This window comes from Mchenga conophoros, linkage group LG9 (genome assembly GCF_057382185.1).
Source record: "Mchenga conophoros isolate Kocher_MC1m ecotype Shallow Benthic linkage group LG9, M_conophoros_male_GT1.1, whole genome shotgun sequence".
NCBI classification, from domain to species: domain Eukaryota; kingdom Metazoa; phylum Chordata; class Actinopteri; order Cichliformes; family Cichlidae; genus Mchenga; species Mchenga conophoros.
In genome coordinates this window covers 33,136,190-33,154,347 of record NC_140534.1, presented here as the reverse complement: position 1 = coordinate 33,154,347, position 18,158 = coordinate 33,136,190, and the positions used below count along the sequence as shown (strand labels likewise).

The 18,158-nt window shown below is 38.9% G+C and overlaps 3 protein-coding genes across 3 annotated transcripts; 2 read left to right on the top strand and 1 right to left on the bottom strand.

The window, feature by feature from the left end:
* Nucleotides 1-548: 548 nt before the first annotated feature.
* LOC146567704 (GTPase IMAP family member 7-like) lies at nt 549-1,844 on the bottom strand. The gene is made up of 2 exons (XM_085287695.1): nt 1,801-1,844; nt 549-1,670 (listed from the first exon to the last, which is right to left on the bottom strand). The coding sequence occupies exons 1-2, from the start codon at nt 1,817-1,819 to the stop codon at nt 973-975; spliced, it is 717 nt and encodes a 238-aa protein (XP_085143821.1). The 5' UTR covers nt 1,820-1,844; the 3' UTR covers nt 549-972.
* Nucleotides 1,845-1,998: 154 nt separating this feature from the next.
* On the top strand, nt 1,999-4,038 carry LOC146567703 (GTPase IMAP family member 6-like). Its single transcript, XM_085287693.1, has 5 exons — nt 1,999-2,047; nt 2,193-2,619; nt 2,778-2,821; nt 2,952-3,002; nt 3,171-4,038. Exons 1-5 carry the CDS (start codon nt 2,038-2,040, stop codon nt 3,740-3,742), a joined length of 1,104 nt encoding a protein of 367 aa, XP_085143819.1. The 5' UTR covers nt 1,999-2,037; the 3' UTR covers nt 3,743-4,038.
* A 3,514-nt stretch (nt 4,039-7,552) lies between these two features.
* Nucleotides 7,553-12,119, top strand: LOC146567702 (uncharacterized). The gene is made up of 3 exons (XM_085285870.1): nt 7,553-7,630; nt 10,586-11,320; nt 11,691-12,119. The coding sequence occupies exons 1-3, from the start codon at nt 7,553-7,555 to the stop codon at nt 12,117-12,119; spliced, it is 1,242 nt and encodes a 413-aa protein (XP_085141996.1).
* Nucleotides 12,120-18,158: the final 6,039 nt, after the last annotated feature.

Here is an 18,158-nt window from a genome sequence, read left to right as displayed (position 1 = left end):
GGAGACTGTTATCATTTCCAGTAAGGTCTAACTGTGTGATGTCATCATGGGTTATATAAGGATGGGGAACGGTCCACTCTTTGAAGATTGTTGCTGTACGTCAGTCTTCCCATACTTCTGGTTCAGAAGTGTGTAATAAAGATCACTATTCTGACATCTACTGAGACCATGCAGTCGTTTGTCTTCTCCTCAAAACTCGAATCATGACAGTATATACATCATATATAGAGGTGTGTGTGTGTGTGTGTGTGTGTGTGTGTGTGTGTGTGTGTGTGTGTGTGTGTGTGTGTGTGTGTGTGTGTGTGTGTGTGTGTGAAATTTGCTGGGACAATCTTTTATTAAATAACAAGTGACATCCTTTCTGATCAGTTTGTTATGCTTTATCCATTTATACAATTTTGCTAGTGTATTGGGGTGATATTTTCTTTCTTTCTTATTATTTGGTGGAATCTAAAAACGTGGATTTAGAAATATACTGATATAATTTTCAAGATCTTCAAGATCTTTATTTGCTATTTTGTTTAATTTGCAATAAAAAACTTTTCACATTTGATGATTAGCTATATATTGTTTTTTATTTCATATTCATGTTTGAGATAAAATCAAAATCAAGCATTAAGGCAAACACATTTCATTAACAAAGAAACTTAAAGGCCACAAAATTTTGTTCACACGAATCACACCACCATGAATAAAAGCCGACTACAGCATTTAAAGCAGGTACAAGAAACATTTTCTTAATGGCACCGACACCTTTCTTATGATCATTATTACAATTTTTAAAACCATTTTTTTCTTCATCAGCACCCAAGGACATTTCATTAGATTTTTTTCTGGAAAATCAAAGAGAATTAATGCTACACAGCTGTCTACACATAAAATGTTTTCTGTCAGATGTTACATTTTGATGCAAAGATGCTGTCCTGTTTTAACTACACGCATTCTAATGTTTATATGATTTACTACAGTAATCTAATCTCTCCCAAGAATGTAAAGAAACTCCATGATACGTTGCTTCAGTAGAGCGAGGAATATATAATTAAATACTCCATGTCCACTGGTCTGTGCAGCCTCGACCTCTCTGTACATTTCATTTGTGTAGCATGTGCCCCCGTTTGCTTCCACCATGTTATCAATCGTCCTGATGAGCTCCACCACCTGCTCTCTGTCACTGCTATGGTTTTCGAAACGGTGAAACCTGTTTCCACATCTTTGGATGACTCGCTGTAGAGCTGGTGTGGATTCACGTACATACTGCTGTATGGTCTTGGTTCCAAGTTCACGACCACGTGTGAACAACACAATCATGTAGTGGTTAGCCTGTGGACCAAACAGCTCCTGCAGGGCTTCCACAGCATTTTTCTCCTCTTTGGTGAATCGACCGACTTGGATGACCAGCAGGAACACATGGGGGCCTGGGCAGGAGACTTCAACACATCTCACAATTTCTCTTTTTATGAATTCTGGAGATTTTGCTGTGTCCAGGATCCCTGGTGTGTCTACTACACTAATTACTCTATTACCCCACCGCATCACTTCTTTTGTACAAGTCGCAGTAACTGACTCTGCACTGGGTTCAGATCTGAAATAATCTCCTCCCAGGATGGTGTTTCCGACAGCACTCTTGCCCACACCAGTTTTTCCAATCATCACAATTCTCAAATCAGGACCTGCAACAGAAATTGTGAGACATATAGTTTCTTTTTTTTGGTCAGAGTATCTAAATAGCTCAGTGTGTAAATAAATCAGTTTTCACTTAATAGGAAATTAACTACCGAACAAATTAAATCTGTTGCTTACCTTGTGAAAATGAAGCCATACTTTCTCTAACTGTTGTTTCTTCACAGGTGAGAAATGGAAAAATGAAGAGAAACTTAGTGTTTATTTATAGATCCAAAGCTGACACACCTGCAGCATTTGCATATTGCATACGGGAGGCGTGGCAGGTTTAGTTCTATATAATGCAGACAGAGAGCAGCACAGCCAGCAGATACACACAGCTTGTCTCTTCCAGATTTCTGCATTGTATTGAGGGCCATGACTGACAGTAAGTCTTTCTTATAATCTTTTTTTTATTTTTTTTATTTTGTGTCTCACACACACTGTCAATGTTTAAGAAATGTGTTTACATAAGTTTGTGGTTTATGACAGTATCAGAGGAAAAATATTTCTTTCTATTTTTTTGTTCACAGACAAGATTTCAGTTGTTCTTCTGGGAAATGTGGATTATCTGAAAAAATCCCTGATTACCATCATCCTGGGGAAAGACGCGATTAAGCTCTCTGAAGCAGGGGCTCTTAAAAACCGAGAGATTTATCAAGATGACAAGTTTGTGTTCACATGTATATCAGACACAAATAATGCCATAAAAGAGTTGTTTCGGGAGAATCCGGTCCCTGACATGTGTGTGTTGATGGTGGAGAATGAGTTTTCACTAGATCATGTGAGGCAGCAGATAGGAAATCTGAAGGAGGTCACTGGAAAACCTAAAGATGAGTTCATAGTTGTGCTGCCTGGGAACAGAACTACTCCAGATTACCCATTCAAATGCTACACCATGCTGCAGTTTTTCACTCAGCTGAACGATCTGGTGAAAATGAAAGATGAGACAAATATGAGGTAAGGTTCAAAAACCAGAAATGTATACTGACTGATTATTTGGGATTTGATATTCTCATAATAAGAACATTAAGGTGATTTTACAGTGTACATTAGTACAAATGGTAGGTTTTGGTTTGTAAAGTAATACATATTCACTTGTTATTACTAAACTACAGACCTGCTTACAACCCTGGGTCACAACATCAAACGGATATGAAAGGTAAGGCACAATCTTTCCTCGGTATGACAACACAGAACCAATGTTCACTCAAGGGTGTTTAATTAATTAAGAAAGAACTGAAAGATTTAATGGATACTTACAAATTCTCTTATTTGGCCTTTCTATTCAGGTGGCAGATTTAGCAACACCACCTACGAGGACCCTATGATGACTTCAAAAAGTGGGAAATGTTTTCAAACTTGCATAAGTATTAATTACAAAAATCTGTGCTAAAGTTTTTGTGAACATTCTGATCATAGCAGTGCATGCATGTTTTTAAACCAATTAAAAGAATAACATTTTTCATTTTCAGTATATAATATGTTCTTTTTCTTCTTCAACAATGCAGGAAAGTGCACCATCACCAATGTGAACCTTGTTCTGGTGGGAATGGCAGGCACTGGAAAGAGTGCAAGTGCAAACTCTATTCTTAGGAAGGAAGCTTTCCTGTCCACATCCAGTTCATCTTCAGTCACCAGAGAATGTCAGGTGGCACAAAGAGAAATAAATGGCGTACATGTACGTGTGATTGATACTCCAGACATCTTTGATGATGAAATGCCATCATCAGTTAGAGAAAAACATGTAAAAAGGTGCAAACAGCTTTGCGAGTCAAAACCTTGTGTGTTTGTACTTGTGATGCATGCGAGCAGATTTACAGATGGTGAGAGAGACATACTAAAAAAATTAGAAAGAGCTTTTGGGAGCAAAGTTAGAGAAAAAACTGTTATACTGTTCACCCGAGGTGATGACTTGCAGCGCGCACGAATGAGCCTGGAGGATTTTCTGCATCGCTGCCAACCTGCTCTGAAGGAAATAATTCAAAAGTGTGGCAACAGGTGTGTCCTCTTTGAGAACATGTCAGATTCATGTCAAGTGGAAAAATTAATGAACCTAGCAATCGCTTTGTCAAAACAGTAGAACGTATCATTGAAAATCGTACCAAAAAAAATGGATCATTTCTTTTGAATATAAATATGAATAAACAAGACCTTGAGATGATTTTATCTCATTGGGCATACATTTAAAGTTAGCGCTGCTTTTGTGTTTTCAAATCTTTTTTAATCCTTTTTTCAGCGTTAAATCAGAGATGGTTATAGTTGTAATTGAACTTTTTTTCTGAAATTGGTGGCTGGATTTTGTCTTTTATTATTTCTTATTGTGAACTGCTGTAAAATATTTGTGTGAGAGTGATCAATAAAAAAATACACCACAAATCATCATTTACCAAAGTATGACTAGAGACGTTGTTAAACGGTTGTAACCAGGAAGTCACGTATACAAGCACAGATACACTCACAGTTGCATACACAGTGCCTTTAACTTTTATGACACACCATAGGGGTTTTACAATGGGGTGCTTGTGTGTTCACTGAACAAAAGACTGCGCAGGAAGGCTGGAATTTGATGTTGGCTGGGGTCAGGTGGGGAGTTTGTATCTCCAAGATGCTGACCTGACTGGCTGCCCTTGCAAGTTAAAATGGATTGAGCTCTGAGTGTTGTTAGATTTATATTATTGGATTGTCATTTATGCTTAGAAATATCTACTCATATATCCTTAGAGTTTTATAATCAATGTCATGTTGGTAGAGGTTTGATCCTTAATAGTCTGGAAAGACTTTGTGTGCATTCCAGAGTGTTCTGGCATTCACACCCACATCCTGGGAGCATGGGAGAGGTCGTACCTTCTCTTATTGTTTCATGGTAGGATAAACACATCTATATCTGTTTAAGTCTAAGTGCCTTTTGTTTAGATGAACTGCTGGACTTCCAGACCAGCAGGTTTAGGGAAGTCGTTTATGGGGTCACACTCTGACCCACACAGAAAATTAAGGACCAAATTTTTCACTATGGTTGCCTGATAATGAGAATGAAATAGGTTTCATACAGTGGGTTATGTCAGAGAGTCTGGTGCCGTTTAAGGTGGACTTCCAATGGCTCTCTCAGAGAAATTAAGGGAAGGTCAAGTTCTCTGATCTATACAATGCTTTTCTGTTCCTGAGTCAATTAAACTATGACAAGGGTGAGTATGAGTATTAAGAATTAATTTAGCCAGGCACATGACTCAAGGAAAGAAGACATTACTGATCTTGACCTCCGGCATTATTACCGTTCTCCACAGACATAATGTCTCTTCTGACCACAATAGAAGCACTAACCACTGAGCAGCTGAATTAACCTTACAGTTGAGTTTTGTTTTTTGGACAAAACAACTTTTTTGACAAAAAATGCCACTTTTTAGACAACTGTTTTTCAAGGTCTGTGCGTGTGTGCATTTATGTGTGTGTGTAAAAATGTGTTAAACCAAAATAAAATTCTTAGTTAAACTGGTGCTTTTGCAACAGTCAGCATGGGGAGAGTTAGAGGCTGCATGCCCAAATGGAAAGCTTTATTATTATTTTATTTGTGTTTGTTTAATCTGAAAAAGGAAAATCAGAATTAAAGTCCAACTTACAAATGCACCAACTACCAGGGACACGGTCTTCCAGGATTCAGGATCCCAGAGATGAGTAAAATGTATGTAGACACCATGCCCAGTTTGGATAAACTGACAAGCTCCTGGACTTTCGGTGCAACCTAGAATAAACTTACAATCTCTCCAAGCTGGGATAAACTAACTCAATTTTATTATTTTACCTGCATAATTCAAACATTCTTTCTTTTTGTGACTGAGCTGTGTCTTTCAAGATGAAAGTGGTGTCAGTGCATGCTTTGCTTGATACACTAACTCCTCATTCTAAGGTTCATCCAAAGTAGACACATAAACTGTGATAACTGAGGAAGTACAACTTTTTGACTTTGTTGCAAGATAGATCCAACATGTTCCTTGAATGAGGATTGCTCTTACTATACTAAAGTGATATGGTTAAAATATGTGATCAATACATGAGAAAAGAAATCTGCCACCACAGTGGTAAGAGGAGCGGGCTACATGCTAAACTAAAGGCTAGAGCCACACGACCACCTCTGCCTAGCCTTTTGTTAGCTAATGTCCACTCTCTCAAAAAACAGACGGACAAGCTGAGAACCAGGATAACATCTCAACGTGAGATCAGAGAGTGCTGTACTCTGATTTTTACACAAACCTTCCAACTACAGAGGAATATCCCTCCTCAGCCTCCCTTGGAAAGTCTATGTGCCGAAAAGGAGAGTGTGTCTCTTAATTGAACCGTGGATACCGGAGGAACACTGGACCAGCACTTTACCCTTTCAAGGATACTTAAAGGTGCATGGGAGTTTGCCCAACCAGTCTACATGTGTTTTGTGGACTTGGAGAAAGCATTCGACCGTGTCCCCAGAGCGTTCTCACTCCCGAGGCGTAACATGTCGACGTTTTGTCACGTCCCGCGGCGTTCCTGAGGAACGCGAAAGGAGACCTTCGGCGTTCTTATGGTACGCGGCGGGTTATTGCTGGAATCCAGTGCAATGACGCTCCCGTGGTAATAGACGTTCCAGCCCTGTATTCCAGCCCTAAACCTAACCTTATCCCTAGCCCTGACCATAACCTTATTCCTGACCTTAACCAGGACTTTAATGATGTTAAATAGCGTGTTTCTAAGCGATTTGAAGAAAAAGAGCGAACATGTGTAGGTTCAGTCCAGACGGTTCTCATATTTCCTCTTTTTCCGAGGTCGTCATTTAGGAACATGGTGGGTAGCCGAAAACGTAATATGGTGACGATTTGTCACCTAGCGTAAAATATTACGCTTTGGGAGTGAGAACGGGTTGCCCACAGGGGGTCCTGTGGAGGGCGCTTGTTCCTGGTAGGTGATGGTCTCCGCCCTTTGTCACCGATCCTGTTCATAACTTTTATGGACAGAATTTCCAGGCGTTCCAGGCCAAGTTAGCAGTTAAGTGTGAAGCAGCGTGAATGAGAATCAGGGCCTCCAAATCTGAGTCTCGCTAAAGTTGATTCTGTTTATCTGCATGTAGAGTTTTAATTGGGAGAAACGTTTTGTCACTCATCCAAGTGACTTCCTCAGTCTCAGCTGACTGCAGGTTTCCCCAATCTTATAAACAGTACATTTGCATAATGACTGAAACCAGCCCACTGAAGGAACAAAGGGCTGGGAGGTCAGTTCCCTTATCATAATGATGCAAATTCTCACGACCATTGATCAACAGCCACTGATCGCTACTGGTAGAATATGTTTGGGACGTTAGTCAATGTCTTCAATAAACAGGAGACTTCCCAAGATAACAAAGGATTCAACACAAAGTTCAAGCGAGTCTTCTATTAAATTTAATTCATTATGATAAGTATTCAATTCATTTCACTTTTATTTACGTAGCACCAAATCACAACAGCAGTTGTCTCAATGTGCTTTGTAGACTCTACAATAATACAGTGAAAACAACCAAATGACCCAAACACTTTGGCGACAATGACAAAGAAAAACTCTCTTTTAAAAGGAAGAAACCTCCAGCAGTTTGTCGATCAGACTGCTGACAACAGGTTCTGATATCTTATCAATGAACAAGCTCCGTACTTTTAACAGTTTCTTATTTGAAGAGAGAATCATGCTTCTACGGAGCCCCGCAGGGGACATGGGAGAAAAAAAAATTAAGACGGACTTTTGTGAGATCTCGCGAAACAAACTCGGGATCTCACAAAACTTTTGCGAGATCCCGAGATTTTTTGCGAGATCTCGCAAAAGATCCCGCTCCTTTTTGATAGCGTTTCAGTTGAAGGGTGCGGTGCTACGGTACGGGGCTCCATACGGTGCGGACATGGAGGAGGATTTAGAACATTTCTTGCGGTCAAGAGAGGTCCCACACGACGACATCATGCACATGCAACAAGACAAAGTACGTATAAACAACAAAGCATTAAACACCGCGGTTCAAAAGGCGAGTAACTTGTTGAAAAACCGAGGTCGTATATGCAGGCCTTTACAGTTTTTTCTGAATGCTTAAACCCTAACTGTGATTCCTGTAGCACAATCTCTAAAACTATTCAGACTTATAGCAAAACCACTCACTGAGTTTGCAAAACTAAAAGCACAAAAACTGCTTTGCACTCAGTTTGCAATTTTGTAACACACACTTTGCAAAACTGTAGGCACAATTCACTGCACAACACTCAATTACCAAATTTCCAACACACTCCTAGCAAAAGTATACACATGTATGGCTATCATTAACACTAATTTGCCAACTGTCTGGCACACTTTCACATGTGAAAACTTTTTTAGATAATTCGTTCACTTTGCAATCAGCCTAAGCACTATAATACAGGTAAGCTGTGTGTGCGGAGTACAATGGAGGGAGCAGAAAGAGTGAGAAGTAGAGGAGGCCGAGGAAGAGGACGTGGAGGTGAAGAAGTAGGATGAAGAGGACGACAAGGACAAGGAGGAGCAAGAGGAAAATGAGGAGGGGGGAGAGGAAAATGAGGAGGGGGGAGAGGAAGGGTAGGAAGAGTAAGAAATAGAATTACTGATGACATCAGAGCTACAATAGTGGACCATGTAATCAACCGTGGAATGACCCTGAGGGTAGCTGGCCAACGGGTCCAGCCTAACTCGAGCCGCTACACTGTAGCAAGTACCATAGGGACATCTTGAAATGAGAATCGGTTAGTACAGTCACTTCGCACAAAGACTTGTAGCACTGCCATATGCCAATGAGAAACACACCAATACCATTGATGTAAAAATACTGAAATTGTTACTTTACAGAATTGCTAGATGACCAGATGCTGGGGGCAGAGGAAGCATGTTCACTGCAGACCAAGTAACCCATATAGTCATTATGGCGATTGCAAATAATCCTATACTTGGAAATGAACACTTGTGTTTGTTTTGATGTGTTTGAATAAACACCAGTACTTGAAGTTTGGATCCCTCTATGCTTATGGATCTATGACAGAAGTATGAGCTCAAACTGACATAGCCTACCTTGTGCACAGAGAAAGCAAAAGCCAGATGTGTTTTGTATTCATACCATCAGTGTGCAGTTGGCGCATTGTGTGCTTAGTAGATGATGGCTTGTGTGTACTGTTTGATACGGAAACACCATTTTTACGAAGGTGTGAAGAGTTAATCCAGCTGTGTTTGCTTTTGCAAGAGAACTACAATGTTTTGATGATTGGGTGACAGGTTTTCTTATTTGTGTGAAGAGTTTTGCAAAATTTGCCAATAGTTACAAAAAATGTGCTTAAGCAATCAGAAAAAACTGTAATGTTAATTCTTGTAAATATGTTCAGGTTCATTAAACATAACTCGTTAAGTGCACATATGTTTTGAAATTTCAAATCGTGTCCAAATTCATGGGCTGCATCCTCCCGAGGACTCGGGCTTCGTGGTCTACGTGGGCCGGGTCCTCAGAAGGTTGGGTAGGCCGGAAGTAAACGGCTGGGGAAATTGGACGGTCTAGCCTTCTGATTAGTGTCACCGCTGTCTCGGTGGAGTGTAATAAGCTCGTCCGTCTGCTCCTTTCTATCTAAAATATAAGACGACACTGGAGTAAATTCTCGACCATCTCACACTTCTGTTTAATCAGTTTTCTGTTTGACGTTGATTAAGCGGTGTAAAACCAAGGTGGAACCCACCCGGGGGATTAATAAAGTTTTATTTTATCGAATTTAATCTAATAACTTTAATCTCAGCCAAACCGTTTTACTCACGAACAAATGAAACACTGAAAAAAGCCAAACATTAACATTTTTAGGTTGTCTAAGTGTTTTATATATTACGTTTAGCCTGAGTAGCAAAAGTCCGTGGTGATCTGAAAATAATAAAAGCCGCCGTTCTCGGATATTTCAAGTTTATACACCCACGTTCTCCCCTGAAATGTGCTAAAAGTTTATTTTGTGACCCAGAAAGATTAATAACGGTCATTTTAAAACTTATTAATGGCCGCCATTACCGGAAACTGGAGTTTGGCTGGGCCGCACTTTGAATTCTGGGATATGGTGGGCCACGAAGCACACACCCGACCCATCCTTCAAATTCGGTGAAAAGTGAATGTTTGTAATTCTTTGTATTACACCCCCTGGCATATGTTAATTTTGTTCTGGTTGTATACATGTTCTGTATACTGTTTCTTAATAAAGTTCAATAATTTAAAAAAAAAAAAAAAAAAAAAAAGACAAAGGATGAACTGAAGCTCTGCCATCACGTAATGTCGCATACTGCTGTTTCTGATGTCATTTAGAAAAAAATAAAAAATAAAAAAATAAAAAATGTGAAAAGGAGGACGCATTTGTCCGCTGCATTCGGAGGAGTTTACGAATTTAAAATAGAATCTTTGTAGAGATTGCCATAATTGTTGTACATTTCTGTGCAAATAAAAAAAAGGAGTCTACGAATTTGAACAGCCTTCGGCGCATCGCTGTGACATAATCGGTCTACAAAAGCGTCCTCAGGAGGATGCAGCCCATGAATTTGGACAATGTGATAAATAAAGTTTTAAAAAAAGAGGTTGCAGCCCATGAATTTGGATGTTGTTATCTGGCTGTGCCATTACCATGGTAACATGGACACCATGGCACAAAATACTTGGTGGAACTTACCTTACTTATACCTTACTAGCAAAATATTTTTTAGTAACGTAGTATATATATATCTACTACTATTACTATACTAATACTAACACAGCAACAGTAAAGTAATAAGACAGAAGTTGACAGAGTAACTTTTGATAATGATCATGAACAGTGATTAAGAACTCTATTCTAATACAGTTAGTGTTCCATGTGTGCTAGTGTGGCTTCCTAGAATAAAAGTATATTAATAGCATTTCTCTAATGTTTTATGTCTGCAGGTGGATAAGGCGGTGCTGTCCGTCATGACTGATGGACAAATGGCAAAATACATAAGGACATATGGTGACAGAGTAGCTGTCCAGTCCTTCTGTCAACAAACTAAGTACAGCACAGATAAAGAGACTCTTCTGCAGAACCTAAGAGATAAAATTGCGGCACGGAAAGTAAGATCAAAAACCAAAGGAGTGCTGTGTGGTTCATCAGGTGTGTTCCACAAGCAAAGTGAAGGGATGGCAAGACAGAGAAATACTGCAGGAGAGAAGACCTGCAGAAAAATAGAAATCGGATGGCTTCATTTAAGCAGTAATGAATACCGTCAAGTGAGAACCAGAAATGGTGGAGGAACAAGACATGCAACTGTGGAAAAAACTACAACTGTAGCTAAGATTTTGGAAATGGGAAAGGACCTGTTTTTTCCAGATGGGTACTCGCCAAAAGGGAGAGTTGAAGACTTTGTCATTGATGTCTGTGATTTTAAAAGAAATCCGATTGCTTTAGATGACACTGTTGGCAAACTTTATGAACAAACCAAATTGAAGCTCCTGAGATTTTACATTTGCACGAAAGATGAAACACCGTTAACAGTTCAGTCCTCGTCTGAAGAGGATTTTTCTGTCAGCATAACTGAAGAAGATTCACCGGTGACATTACTTGGATTTGACAGTGAGACAGATGATTTTGTCCCAGACCTACTTGAACATGGGGATTCATCTGACAGTGACACTGGCAAACAGGTTTGTTAAAATAAGAAAGTTATTATTACAAATAATGATCACTTTAAAGTTACTGTATTTTGTTGTGTTTAGTAGTGCTCGGTGACATGCGACATTTTCTAATTTTGTTGTACTATTGTACTAGGTATGACTGTAACTGCAATAAAGAGTTGTCTTATTCAAGTGCTTTATGTACATCTACGAATATTTGCACTTCTGTAGGATGAAATTATTCCAGGAATTTGTTGTTGACTTGTGTGGTAAGGTACATTTAATACATCTGTGAAAGACTTACAGCTTTGTATTCATTAACATGTACAAAATGACTGGCTGCTGAAAAAATAATTGAATTATTTTCGTTTGTGTCTTGTGTTTGTTTTCTGGTTCACAGATTCACAATTTCCAGATGGAACACAATCCAAAAAAACTGAAATCACTCTGTGAGGCAGTGACAACACAAAGTCCAGGAAAATCCCATCATATGCATTCAACCCCAACAGACATTAAAAACACTGTCGTGGGACAGCGGCAGCAGACTGACTCAAGTGATCATGATTTCCCTGACCACTGCTCTGAAATTATTGATCTGACCAGTATAGTTCCTAACAAATCCTTCAAACTAGAGTCCCGGGACAAACTTCCAGAAGATTTGGAATTCCGTTTTCCACACATAGACGAAGCGGATACGGTTGTATGGAATCCTGAAGAGGAGCTTGTCAGAGCAGATGGTGATGACACAGTCGTGATAACCCTGAATTATGTCAACAGTGAGGATCTCAGACGGGTAAGACCATGGACAGTTGTGGTTGATATGGTTTAAGTGTGACAAAATATGGAAATTTATTAATAATAATCAAATTCAGTAACTTGCATAGTTCTGATTTTAAAAAAGCTGATCATGCATTCCTGCTTGGACAAAATTTAAGCATGTGTGTTATTTTCTGTAATATTCTTTTGGATCTTAAAAGAAATAACTTACAGTACTGTGAAACAATTGCTCGATTTCTATTAATCAGAATTCATCTCTTGTTTGTTTAAAACTTGATTTTTTTGCAGCAATAATACAACATTTTAAGTAGTAAGAAGTACATCAAGATATGATAAAAACCTGTGGAATTCCACTGTAATATGTCTTTTTACTCTTGTAAGTGAGACATGTAGGCTGAAAATAAAGAGGTGTATTTTTGTTCTCTCTCTCCTTGTCTGCTTTTGGGTACGTTCTCTCAACACACCTGCATACCCCGCAGTGACACACATTGGCTTGCTGTTTATCCATCTAGAATGTTTTGTCGTGAGTTGCCTAGTTTTGGGAGATATTAGCTGTAGAGATCTCTTCCTTGTTGAAAAACTACATGAAGCTACATAAGGTCTACATAAAGACATTGCTACTAAGCATTAAGTACCATGTGAAACAAGAGAAGGGTAGGCTTGTACAGTCAATATCTCTAAAATTGGGCAACTCACACTAAAACAATGTGGATTAAGGAATACTACAGCTAGCGAACAGAAAAATGTGTAAATTTGATTTTAGGGTGAAAAGTCCATTAATATTAGTAAATAATGTCACTATGGTTGCGAAAGAAGTTATTGAAAGTTAATGATAAGATCCTGTTTACAAATTCTTAAAGCTGATGTGGCCTATAAACATCTTGTAACAATAAGTCCTATTTTCCCTTGATTAGCTTCCAAAATGTTTACTAGTTGTTTTGTTAAAAAGCATATTGCCATCACAAGTTATTTTTTTTGAAAGGACTTTGCCATAATGTGACATACAGATGATTCACAATTCTTTATACTGTCTTATATAATTACAAATTAACAAGCAATGATAATCAGATTTAACAGTTTCTTGGATAAACAAGATTGTAGGCCAGGATTTCTAATTAGATTAAATAGTATATATGGTTAATTATAAAGTATTGCTACATTTTTGACAGATTATGCACTTCTGTCTACCCTTCTCTGAAATTAAAGTGCCTGGGAACACAGGCAGTCAATACACAGACGTTGTCGATATGCTTTTGTCATTTGCAATTTTTTAGTTGTCTGTACTACATAGTCCAAAAAAAAATTAGAAATTGATTAGATTTCAGTTTATTTGTCCGGTAGTTCAACAACACATATCATCCTTTCAGAAGTGGTGAGTTTTGCAAAAATAGCATTCGAATGAAATTGCTGTTCATCAACAGAACAGGTGGGTGCAAAGAATTTGTTATTCAGCTGATAAAATAAGCTTCAGATAAATTCAGTGACAAAAAAAGAATGTTTATATCTGTTAGAAATTCTAAGAGTTCAAAAGGTCTCTATTTAGTTCTTTCTTTTTTCAGTTTTGTTTAACCAACATTAAAAAACTAAAGCTCTTCTGGAATCAGAATAAATAGTTAAAAAAAAAAAAAGAAGCAAAAATGACATGAAGTAATTATATTTTTAGCCAGAGAAACTTGAGTTCAGAAAAATGCCAAGGTGCCCCCTCTCAGATTATGATGCCCCTTAGTACCATTTCATGTAGCCTGCCAATGTGACAGTTGGCGTTATAATATATATAAAGCAACAAGGCATAATATCATATCTCTTCGATTTTAAACAGTATTCTAGCCAACATCAACAACTAAACATTCCCATCATTAACAAATAGAGATGGTGTAAATAAAAACCAACTCACCATTTAAAAATTATTACAAAATACTCAACATAAACCACCATTATCTGAGTAAACACTGTACATTAAAACTCCTAAAACATTAAATTAAGATGTGTCTTATGTTTTGATCCATGTATCAAGCCAAATACACAGTTAAAGTAATTCGAAGTAATACACATAGACATAGAACTTGATAACATTTGACAGGACATTACAATGTTTTTGTGCTAAAGAACACTCAGAATATCATTAACAGGCAGAGACTACTTTAGTTCACTGACCCTCCTGGAACACAACAATAAATATTTCTATATAAGATATTCTCATAAATGACTGTGTACTAGAAAGCTTACAGTTTACAGTCTGTTTAACATCCAGAAGTTAGCTTTCTCACATATAGCACAGGTCAATTTTGAGAAATGTTCTCTGTGAAAACTGTTTTAGATAATTAGTTCACTTTGCAATCAGCCTAAGCACTATGATACAGGTAAGCTGTGTGTGCGGAGTACAATGGAGGGAGCAGAAAGAGTGAGAAGTAGAGGAGGCCGAGGAAGAGGACGTGGAGGTGAAGAAGTAGGATGAAGAGGACGACAAGGACAAGGAGGAGCAAGAGGAGGACGAGGAGGGGGGAGAGGAAGGGTAAGAAGAGTAAGAAATAGAATTGCTGATGACATCAGAGCTACAATAGTGGACCGTGTCATCAACCGTGGAATGACCCTGAGGGTAGCTGGCCAACGGGTCCAGCCTAACTCGAGCTGCTACACTGTAGCAGGCATCATAAGGACATTTTGAAATGAGAATCGGTGAGTACAGTCACTTCGCACAAAGACTTGTAGCACTGCCATATGCCAATGAGAAACACACCAATACCATTACCGTAAAAATACTGGAATTGTTACTTCACAGAATTGCTACCAGATGCTGGGGCAGAGGAAGCATGTTCACTGCAGACCAAGTAACCCATATAGTCATTATGGCGATTGCAAATAATCCTATACTTGGAAATAAACACTTGTGTTTGTTTTGATGTGTTTGAATAAACACCAGTACTTGAAGTTTGGATCCCTCTATGCTTATGGATCTATGACAGAAGTATGAGCTCAAACTGACATAGCCTACCTTGTGCGCAGAGAAAGCAAAAGCCAGATGTGTTTTGTATTCATACCATCAGTGTGCAGTTGGCGCATTGTGTGCTTAGTAGATGATGGCTTGTGTGTACTGTTTGATACGGAAACACCATTTTTACGAAGGTGTGAAGAGTTAATCCAGCTGTGTTTGCTTTTGCAAGAGAACTACAATGTTTTGATTATTGGGTGACAGGTTTTCTTATTTGTGTGAAGAGTTTTGCAAAAATAGTCAATAGTTACAAAAAATGTGCTTAAGCAATCAGAAAAAACTGTAATTCTGTTTTTCTGGACGTAGAGTTTTGTGGGAGAAACGTTTCGTCCAAGGGACTTCTTCAGTCTCAGCTGACTGCAGGTTTCCCCAAATCTTATAAACAGTACATTTGCATAATGAATGAAACCAGCCCACTGAAGGGACAATGGGCTGTTTATAAGATTTGGGGAAACCGCAGTCAGTAACCTGCAGTCAGCTGAGGCTGAAGAAGTCCCTTGGACGAAACGTTTCTCCCACAAAACTCTACGTCCAGATGAACAGAATTAACTTTTGGAGATTTACTTTCCTGGATGATTGAGAATGCATCAAGATATCTATAGAAAAAAAGACTCTTGATTCTCAAAGGTCCAAAGTTTGTTTGTGTGTGTTACATCTCCTCGAGAGGAGGAGGGGATAACACAACAACTCCGGAAACTCAGTACAGGTGTTATGGAAAAAAGGTTTAATGGCAGCGCTCCAGAGTCAGACAACCAGATAACCCAGAGTCAGACAACAAATGTGGGGGAAAAAGGGAGTTAGGTTGTGCCAAAAAAAAAAAAAAAAAAAAAAAACCCCACCAAAAAGACAAAACCAAAACTTAGCTGAGCTACTATCCTAGAAAAGCATCAAACAGGAAAAAAAGGCCCTAGACCTCAACTTAAAACAAGTAGTGATGTGTCCTGTGTGTCGAAGCGTCGAATCGTGTGTCGGGTAATCTCGGGAGCGTTTTTGTGAAGCGCGTATCGAGGCTCGCTTTGATTACGTATGCAGTGACGTTCGAGGCCTCGCGGGCAGTCCGTACCACGTGACTGATTCAGGGACTGGTTCACCGGTTCGCGCCAGATTCGAAATAAAATGGGCAGAAAAACAGCTGATTCCCCATCACGCTGTGTTGTGGAATTGGATTACGTACGTGTTACATAGTTACTTATGCATTTCTTCTTCGATGGAACCAGCAAGGAAGAGATGTTTTTTTTTTAAATGTTGTCTCTCCTAATAAAGTATGCACACAGTAATAAATATCACAAATGATAAACACCATAATATAAATAAACAACACTACACATCCTATAATCTGATTTCTGTCTTTTAGTTTATTAAAAAGTGAAGCACCACACACACTAGTTTGTGTCATTATCCAGATGTACATAAGCATGATTACACAGGTACTAGGAGCGGGTTTGGATTATCGATTAAAATCGATTCTAGCTTGGATGTCGATTCATTAAAATCCTGAATCGATTTTTAATAGAAATATTACTACATTTCAACAACCACCAAACAGCTAAAACAGTAAATGAGAGGAGGTACACCGATTCTGCACAAAGACGTAAACACAAGGCGCGGACCGCTGACGGATCAGAATCAGTGAGATGTCGCCTTTCTCACCAGACAGCACGGACACGGTCGGGGCTGAAAGCCGACAGTTCACTGATTCTGATCCGTCGGCGGGTCCGTGCTTCATGTTTACGCCTTTTTTGCGCTGATTCTGAAGCTGCAGGTTTTATTTCTCTTCAAACAATATTGACCGAACCAGCAGAAAAAGAAGATCCAAACTACGCTTCACATAAACATCGTCATGAATTTCCTCTGATTTTTGCTGTTTTGCTTTCACCAGGATAAAAATCACACTTCATGCACAGCTCTCTCTCTCTCTCTCTCTCTCTCTCACACACACACACACACCTACCTTCAAGAACAGTTTCCCGTCTAAAAGTCTGTTTTCTGCATTATTCGCTTGTTTGTTACGCATAAGACCTCCGTTGTTTGTCAGCCGCTGTTCTTTCCCATTTAGATACTTCCGAAAAGAAAACCTAATTTCTGTCGTTCGATAGGCTACTAAAATAATTGAAACTTTTTAACATTATGCAAAATTGCAAAACGCTAAGGTGTGTCTCTAATAAAACCTCTATTTGCTCTGCTTCAGTTCAGCAGCATCAGGTAATGTTCATTTGTTGATTGATGGTTTTCTTTCGGTTTTGATCTACTGCTGAATATTTTCATAAAATCGTTTTTCTGTTTTAGCCTCAGCTATGTTGACACAAAGGCATCTGCTGTGATGCTTACACATTAGATAAAGTCTCGAAAGTGTCAGCTTTCTTTTTATAGTTATACAAATATGCAAATGTACAGATCTATGATCTGAATTATACTATTGACTGACTGTCTGAGGCTGACAGTTACACAATCATACCAAAACGCTGTCCTGATACTTTCCACTTTCTCTTTTGTATCACACATACTGAGACAATATTCGGGATAAATAACCAAGAAAACAATTTATTTATTCAGTTTAGAGGTTTACACATCATTATAATCACAGAGCCCGCTTCACTTGAATTGTCCACTTGATGGCGCAGTAGAGCAAATGAATCATCACAGTGCTTCGAACCATGAGTCGACCAATTGGGTGGAAAGCTTCAGTTCATCATGAGGCTTCATCTCACCATCACTAAAAACAAGCTCAAAGTTACATGGGTGGCACCAACCTACTTACCTAGTGTTTCTATCAAAAAGACTCTACGTGAGTAAGTGTATGGGGCCCCCAAACTTACCTAGTCCACTTTACTCCCACCACAAGCATCAAACAAAAGAAAGACAGCAGGAAACCGTCACACATGTGCCAAACAATTCAAAGGAGGGAAGAGAGCCGCGCCCAGCCACAGGTGGGTCTCCTTATCAAGGTGTTCACTTCTGGTTTGTCCAATCAGGGCCTCCCTCCTCTAATTAGTTGGACGTCCCTAGATTGACATCAGCCTGTAGTCTGCGACCTAAGGGAACGGAAAACAAAAGGAGAGGGAAAGAGAACATGCAGCCTGCAGACACATAACAGTGTGTGTG

Excerpts from the sequence above, each read along its gene's own strand:
- LOC146567703 (XM_085287693.1), top strand. Across the intron at positions 2,822-2,951 it reads ACATCAAACGGATATGAAAG|GTGGCAGATTTAGCAACACC; the intron begins GTAAGGCACAAT and ends CTTTCTATTCAG. Across the intron at positions 3,003-3,170 it reads CCCTATGATGACTTCAAAAA|GAAAGTGCACCATCACCAAT; the intron begins GTGGGAAATGTT and ends TCAACAATGCAG.
- LOC146567702 (XM_085285870.1), top strand. The coding sequence starts at position 7,553 with ATGGAGGAGGATTTAGAACATTTCTTGCGGTCAAGAGAGGTCCCACAC. Across the intron at positions 7,631-10,585 it reads TGCACATGCAACAAGACAAA|GTGGATAAGGCGGTGCTGTC; the intron begins GTACGTATAAAC and ends TTATGTCTGCAG. Across the intron at positions 11,321-11,690 it reads ACAGTGACACTGGCAAACAG|ATTCACAATTTCCAGATGGA; the intron begins GTTTGTTAAAAT and ends TCTGGTTCACAG.